The sequence below is a fragment of the Gossypium hirsutum genome, chromosome A06 (genome assembly GCF_007990345.1).
Source record: "Gossypium hirsutum isolate 1008001.06 chromosome A06, Gossypium_hirsutum_v2.1, whole genome shotgun sequence".
Lineage (NCBI taxonomy): Eukaryota > Viridiplantae > Streptophyta > Magnoliopsida > Malvales > Malvaceae > Gossypium > Gossypium hirsutum.
The window spans coordinates 31,900,106-31,908,764 of record NC_053429.1 but is presented as its reverse complement, the minus strand read 5'-3'; the positions used below and the strand labels follow the sequence as shown (position 1 = coordinate 31,908,764).

Genomic DNA, 8,659 nt, shown 5'->3' with positions numbered 1-8,659 from the left:
AGGCTGCCGAGTTTCGTCGTTTCCAATGAAAAACGATGTCTTGTGGGCTCTGGGACTCGAAAAGTAAAAAATTACACTTTTTTATTTTCTCCGGCCATCGTGTACGGCGGTGTTGTTGCCGGCGACCGACGGCCACCATGGTGGCAGACGGTTGGAGCCATGGTAGAGGGGACAAAAGAACAGTGAAAAGAAATATCTTTTTTGGTTTTTTTTAAATATACGGCTGAAATGAAGATTTGTGGGGTGTTTTTTTTTGTATTTATACGACCTCTATACGACGTCGTTTAGGGTAGGCTTCAGAAGCCCTAAAACGACCTCGTTTCTTTGCCTTTGACCTACGCTTTGACCAAACCCGACCTAGGATTCGCGCGTTTTTTTGTCGATGGTCTATTTGCACAATGGGCCCTTCTGCTTTTGAAGCTTAATTCGATTGGGTCCTATTCTCTTTTTATTTTTTTCGATTTCACCATTCATTTTTATGTTTGATTCAATTTGGTCCTCAAACCATTTGGGAAGGCGGACAACTGAAACGGTGTCTTTTTGAGCCAACCCGACCCGTTTGGAGGATCTGCTTGTTTTGATTTAGAAGGGGTATTTGCACAGTTAACCCTTCCTTCTTTTATTTAGTTTTTAATATAGTCCTATTTTAATTTTTTACTTTTTTAAATTTATCTACATAATTTTATTTTCGTTCCATTTCGGTCCTTAGTGAAACGACACACTTTGGGGATTGGGAATAATTTCCCATTTAGTCCTCGTTCTATTGCGCACATTTTATTTAGGCCCTATTTCGTTTTTTCTTTTCTTTTTAGATTTGGTTATTCAGTTTTTATTCTTTTTATTTTGATCCTTATTTATCTAGTCATTTATTACAATTTAGGCTCTTAATTTTGTGTTAATCCCGTGTTCATTTAATATCAATTCCTTATAGATTTTACATGTATATTTTATATCTATTTATTTATTTGTTCATATAAATGTATTTTTTTATTACTTCTTTTGCTCTTTTTTTTTAAATTCGTACTATTCTTTATTTCTTTATTTGCACATCTTGCTACCGCTTATTATTACTACTATTATTATTGTTGTTGTTATTATTCATTTTATTAGTTATTTTATTTTTATTCTTTTTTCTTTGATTGTTCATATTAGCATCAAAGTTAGTATATCATGTGATTATCATGAATTGTTTTTATTAGTGTATTCATATTATTGTTATTTACTACCGTAACAATTTTATTCGCATATCATCGTTTTAAATAAAAAAATATATTTCGTTTAAGTAAAACACTTGTTATTATTCAAAAAAAAATTAAAATAAGGTAATGTTCCGTATTTAGAGATTCGAGAAGTCGTACCCCCACTTACGGGGTTTTGATTTTTTTTCTCGTTGAACTTAAAGGACCGAATATCTTTTTTTAATACATAAGATTTCAAATAAAAAATAAAGGCTAGCTTATTCTCAAAGGTTCAATATGTCGTGTCCTAACTTACGGGATGTGATACTTTGTTATTTTGAGACGAGAGGGTCTTTAATGTTTGTTTCATTCAAGCAATTTTTAAGTAAAATTAACATTAATATAAAAAGGGATTGTATTTTAAATTATTTTCGAGTTTTTGACATTCGACACCAAGACATTAAGTAATCAATTAGGTAGCAATTTTGAGCGTAACGAGAGTGCTAACCCTTCCGCGTACGTAACCGACTCCCGAACCCGTTTTCTAAACTTTGTAGACCAAAAATTGTTGTTTTAATAAATTAAATATTTCATTAAAACGATCAAATTATGAAGTGATTCGATCACATCTCATAAAAAAAATTAGTGATAACTTTGAATTTTTTCTTTTCTTTTTTTAAAAATAAAAAGTCGTGGTTTCTACCAATCTTATTTATTATCATGTTTTTTATTTGGAATACTAATATTATCTTGTTTTTCGTGTATTAGTGTTTGTCTTAAATTAAAATAATTATGTTAATCATGGGAGTGGATAATAGTATTAGCGGGATGTTTAAGGACTGAAATACTGGCGTCTCGTGCACGTATTGGGTGAGCAATCTTATAAATGGTGGCCTTTTGATGGTGGGTCCTAATCGGAGCTTTCTTGATTAATGAAAACTATCCCAACCTTACAGGTTTAAAACGGAAGCAAGTGAAGACATAGACACTTTTAGAGGAGCATGGACTTATTTTCTAAAATTTGAATTGAGTTTTAAACTTTTAATTAAACCCTCAAAATATTATTCATTAGGTTATTTTTCTTTTATCTTAATTATCAATTTAAGTGTTAAATGTTAACTTAATTGTGACATGAATGTATTTAAAATATATGCATGAAGGACGAAGTGGTCAATAATATGCGTTTAAATGTATTAAAATATATTCTACTTACATTTAATATTCAAATTATCGACTACGTTGATAGAATAATTTGATTAATGCACTTAGTTTTCTCTAACAATATTTCGTTATAACAATTACATTTTTAATAGAATTGATTTTTTATATTTTATTTTAACTCTTTATAACAATTTTTCACTTGTAAAAGCAACATCCTTAATTATGAAGTATATTTTTTAAAATTTTAAGAAAAGTTGTAATTCCATATAAGCAAACATATTAATTATAATTTATTGAATAAAAGTGATTTTAGTTAAAATATATGAAAAAAAAATTATTAATCATATTTTATTAAATGAAATCATTTTTAGTAAGTGGAATCAAGTATATCAATTCAACAAATTATTAAGTTCCTAATTAAATATTCTACCATTAACTTGAAACATTATAAACTTATAAATTAATTATTTGAACTTAGTAACTAATGATAAATTAATTAATTTAATTGTTATCTTTTTGATTAATTGAACTTAGTAGATTTACAAACTTCATGATTAGTCATGTGAAAGAACGTAAGATAACAGATACACATATTATACGTCTTTTAATTTTATTGAATTGATTAACTTTTTTTTTGTTCTTGTTAAGCTTAATTTTCATTTTGTTCATTTGATAGAAATTGCAATAGAATTCTATACTAAATTTACAACAATTATCTTTTTATAACAACTCTTATAGGTGTATGATAAATAGAATCTTAACAAACAAATGAATATGAATATATTATAGAGAAGATTTACTATACTTTAATAAAATGAATACAATTTTAAATGAATTAAAATATTTAAAATTAACATTAAAATGGTGTTCATGCTTTTATTTCTAAATATCATATTGAATGATGTGAGAGGTGTTATTGTGTAGGGGTGTTCAAACGTTTAACCAAATCGAATTAATTGAATTTTTTAATCTTTTAACCGTTAATCCAATTAAAATTTTTAAAAAAATTAACCGAACCGAAATATTTTGGTTAATTCAGTCGGCTAACCTAAATTTATATGTTTTTATTTTTTTTGTTAAAATAAGTATAAAACATATAAAAAAATAAATTGATAATGTTTATTTGACTGAATTAACCAAATTAATAAACTACATATAATTTGTATTATTATTTATTAAGTTCGGTTAATTATCTGATTTTGAATCGAATTAACAGATAACTGAACTTTCAAAACATCATTAACCGACATCTAATTGAATTAAATCGCTTAACCAAATTAGATCATTTCAACCAATTAATTCAATTTTATTCGAAATTTAAATACCCTATTATTGTTTCCTTGAATTTAATTTTGGTCATCAAAGCCTCCATACAGGTGCCTTGTTAAACACTTGACATGTATTAGGTCCAAGATAAAATGAAATATAAATTAAAAAAAATAGAGGTGTTAAATTCGTAAAAATAAAAAATAAAATAAAATTTTAAATATACGAAAAAAATAAAAATCATACTTTAACTATCCCTATAGTATTGTATGTAAGGAGCCAAACCGCAATTCTTTTACTTAAATTTTTGGGATTAAAGTTGAAATAAAAAAATTGAAATTAAAGTAAACTAAAATTGGAATTTCCTCTTTTTATGGAGATTAAAGGTTTTGCCTGTCCCTTTTTGAATTTGTGAATGTTCGACAGGGCAAGAATGTCTTTCAACTACCTAAGCGTGGCCATTTCTCCTAAATAGTAAATACTGTCTTCACATCCTCACATGGCCACCCATATGCAAACAGCGTCCCGACACGTTCCCAACTCCAATACAAAGTTTGATTAACTTTTTATTTTGGTCCTTATATTATGATTAAATTTATGATTTAATCATTATTTTTTAATTTTTTTAAAATTTAGTTCTATCTACTTTCATAATATCATTACTTATTTCAAATAATTGGCATTAATTATTAAGAGTTTTTCTTAAAACTTCTTTTATAATAAAAAAATTCATACATGATGATGAGTTAAAATAAATATTTAAAAAAAAAGAAATTGATGTCAAATTTTTAATCAAAATAATTAACCATATTAATTATATAAATTACTAATCATATTATAAAAATAGAAGCATAACCAACAACCCAAAAGCACCAAAGACTTGGATTCAAACCTATCTCCTTTTCCAAAAAAATTGTAACCTATTCTTATTTCGATAAAATAGAAATTAAGTAACATTTAATTCTTGAATTCCATAATTTTTTTAGCTTGGTTTCTTTATTATTTTTGTCCACGCTGATTCTATAATTTGATCTACGAATTTGGGCTCGATTAAAATATGATGACGTGATATTTTAAGGTTATTATTTTTTGGTAACTTTTAAATTTTTTATGTTTTAAAATTTTTAAGTGATGATGTAATAAAATTGCAAAGCATTACATCAGCATACCATAATGAAATCCAAGTTTAAGGACTAAATTGAGAAAAAAAGTTGAAATTGAAATATAGAAATTAGATTCCAAATTTGAGTATAATAGAGGGACTAAAATAAGAATTTGACCAGAAAAAGAATAGCTAGTTTCCTCACTCTCCCAGCTTCAACTTGCTTCCTTTCCCTGTGTAAAGACAACGACATTCTAATTAACATCCCTCAGGTTTCACAAAATCCAAAACCCATTTCCCATTTCATCATTTACTTCCATTTTCTCTTCCATACTTCTACTCTAACCATACATTTTTAGTTTTTTTTCCCCTTTCTTAAAGCCTCTATTTATCTGTATTTCTTCATATGGTACATTTAGTTATCTTCAACTTCTGTTTCTCTTCTTTAGGTAATGCCTAGGACTAGCTTTTCACTTTGATCTTATCTTAGTTTGTTGCTAAGAATGGTGTATCGTTGTTTATCCAATATTCTTTTGCTCTAGATCTGTTATTCTATTATTGTTTTAAATTGCTAACAATGGCTGCAGTTTTTAATGATAGTTAGACATTAGAAACAACCCCATGTCGGAATTTTTCATTGAATTACTCGTTTGGGGGATCTAAAATGCAAGAGCTTTTAGTTTACTGATTTGACCGGTAAAAGAACAAAAAAGCAAGTGTGGGTGTCTCTGGATCTAACCCCCCGAAGTTGAATTTTTTGAGTTTCTGGTTTTTGGGATTAGCTTAAAAGATGCAAGCGAGATTTGGGTCTGTTGGTTCATTAGAGGAAGGCAAAGAACCTGCGGTTACAACAAGATCCAAGACTCCACCGTTAAGGGTCCTTCAGTTATTTGGCTTGTTTCTTGCTCTGTGTATGGCCTTTTTTATGATTAGCATATATACAATCCGGCATTTTGGAACTTATAGTGTAATAGCAACAGTTAAGTCTAATATTGTGCCTTGTGATGAAGATGAAACGACTAGTTTGGATCATTGGAGGAAACCTCCTTCAAATTTGCTTCATTCAATGAGTGATGAAGAGTTACTATGGAGGGCATCTTTTATGCCTCGTATAAAAAAGTATCCATTTAATAGGGTTCCCAAGATTGCTTTTATGTTCTTGACCAAGGGACCATTGCCACTTTCTCCTCTTTGGGAGAGGTTTTTTGATGGGCACCAAGGCCTTTATTCGGTCTATGTTCATTCATTGCCTTCATTCGAAGCTGAGTTTCCTCCGTCTTCGGTTTTTTACAGAAGACAAATCCCAAGTCAGGTATGCTATTCAAATCTTCTCAATTTTGTATATTGTTTTAATATAGGTTCCGCCATTATTCCTCTGTGACATGGTTTGTGTGTATTTTTAGTTGCTTATGTGTGTGATGGTGAGTTATTGTCTCTACTTTTTCTCTTATTTTGTTGAGAACTTCCCTTATTTAGTTTCCATGCTAAGGGTGATGATAGCATACTTGGTCTGACATTTGCATCCGACTCACGTTCAAACATAAGATGGGGTGTGATACTCCATATATAAGAAAAAGGTTATGTATACTGTGTTAGACACATACTCTAACATTTACCCCGAATCCGGGCAGCATAGACTGGTATGCTTAGTTGCTTTCAGAAATTTGGTTTTTGAAGGTTAGACATAGAACCGTACCTACCATATCGTGGCCTCTCACTGCTGTCTCTTTGAAGAAGAATAAAAAAAAACACTAGGATGTTAGTTTTTGCCTGTCCTTATTTTATCTACTTAAGTTCCGGTTCTAATTGGTTCTTGGTTAGCTATATCGTTGTTATTTACCTCTTTGCAAGGGATTGTTCTCACATACATATAGGTACACGGCTAGTTCATTGCAAAAATGCGCAAATTATGGCCACAAAGACACAATACTATATCAGTTTGATAAACAAAATTAGGAAATGACATGAGATGTGTTTGATTGTATTCAAACCGTCTGCGTCATTATCTTCAGTATTTGAAATCATCTAACCTGGACAGAAGCTTGCACTTTGAGATCTTTATATTTACATGTCCATGGGTCTGTTTTGTTGCTTCAAATCGCAACACAGGCTTAAGACCCTCGTATTATATAGCACACCATATCAGTGTTGCTTGTTGAAACTGGAGACAATGTCAAGCATAGCCTAATTATGGTTAGCATCAGGTTGTCACGATAATCGTATGGATAGCTGTATGTGTTAGCAACTTTTAGGAGAATATAATTGAATTTCCCTGAAGTGATTTCACTGAATTTATGCTTGGCTTTTGATTCCCATTCCTTAAGTGCAACTAGATGTGAAAAAAAAGATGACTACTTGTTTTGGTTCTCATAGGTAGATAGAAGAATCTACTATTTTACACGTTGTAACATGATAAACGTATGGATAGCTGTATGTGTTAGCAACTTGTAGGAGAATATAATTGAATTTCCCTGAAGAGATTTCACTGAATTTAAGCTTGGCTTTTGATTCCCATTCCTTAAGTGCAACTAGATGTGAAAAAAAAGATGACTACTTGTATTGGTTCCCATAGGAAGATAGAAGAATCTACTATTTTACACGTTGTAACTAACTCAGAAATTCATTTCAAGTAGAATAAAGAATCTGTATCTGCTACCTCTACAGGTCTCTGAATGGGGAAAGATGAGTATGTGCGATGCTGAGAGAAGGCTCCTTGCCAATGCCTTGCTCGACATATCCAATGAATGGTTTATCCTCCTATCCGAATCCTGCATACCTCTATATAATTTCAGTGTCATCTACCACTACATAAAGAAGGCCAAATACAGCTTCATCGGTGCATTTGATGACCCTGGGCCACATGGTCAAGGCCGCTACAATGAGAGTATGGCTCCAGAGGTGAATCTCACCCAATGGCGTAAAGGTTCCCAGTGGTTTGAAATTAACCGAAAGCTTGCAGTCAACATAGTGGAAGACATCACATACTACCCAAAGTTCAAACAGTTTTGCCGTCCGGCATGTTATGTCGATGAGCATTATTTCCCGACCATGTTAACAATTCAGGCATCGAATCTGTTAGCAAATAGAAGCATCACATGGGTAGACTGGTCGAGGGGTGGGGCTCATCCTGCAACTTTCGGAAGTGCAGACATCACCGAAGAGTTCTTCACAAGAATCTACGAAGGCCATGAATGCTGGTATAACGATCAACCATCTTCCATTTGTTTTCTTTTCGCCAGGAAATTTGCTCCCAGCGCTCTGGAGCCTTTGTTACAGATAGCACCCAAGGTTTTGGGGTTCTAACAACATTAAACCACCTGCCATTGCCATTGCCAGTGTCATTGCCAGACATCTGATGATGGCTCCATACATGAGACTATATATATGACAAGTATGGCAGCACCATTCTTTTCATTCAAACATAAATGGGTGTTTTACTCTTTCATTGTCTATGTACAGAGAAGTGTCTATATTCACATTTTTTTTGTGGAGTTCAAAATTATTAGTGTTTGTAGTATCTTTTGGTTTGATTTTGCTGCAAATTCAAAAAAAAAAAACAATTTTCTCTCACTAATGAATTTTATTTTTCTTTATAAGTGGAGTTGATATGGTTGTTCACGATATCAACTCAGATATGGAAATTATTAAAATGTCCTTTCGTATTTAAAATAATTTATATTATTCAAAAATATTTTAGTTTATGATAAATATCTAATTGAATCCTTTGAAAAACAAAGCTTCAATAAAAAACAACCAATATAAAATCCTTTGAAAAATCATCTTCAATAAAGTTCACAAATGGCCCTAACTAAAAAATCTTATGAAGAGAAATAAAGAAACTTTAATTAACCTAAAGAAATAATTGTAGGGAATTGAACTTTTTTATTGACTAAGAAACTTCTAAATAATTTTAAATACAAAAAAATCTTAAAATTCTATTAAATAAATAAAT

The 8,659-nt window shown here is 30.6% G+C and overlaps 1 protein-coding gene across 1 annotated transcript; it reads left to right on the top strand.

Moving 5' to 3' along the window:
• Nucleotides 1-4,889: 4,889 nt before the first annotated feature.
• On the top strand, nt 4,890-8,224 carry LOC107897075 (glycosyltransferase BC10). The gene is made up of 2 exons (XM_016822414.2): nt 4,890-6,019; nt 7,372-8,224. Exons 1-2 carry the CDS (start codon nt 5,498-5,500, stop codon nt 8,008-8,010), a joined length of 1,161 nt encoding a protein of 386 aa, XP_016677903.2. The 5' UTR covers nt 4,890-5,497; the 3' UTR covers nt 8,011-8,224.
• Nucleotides 8,225-8,659: the final 435 nt, after the last annotated feature.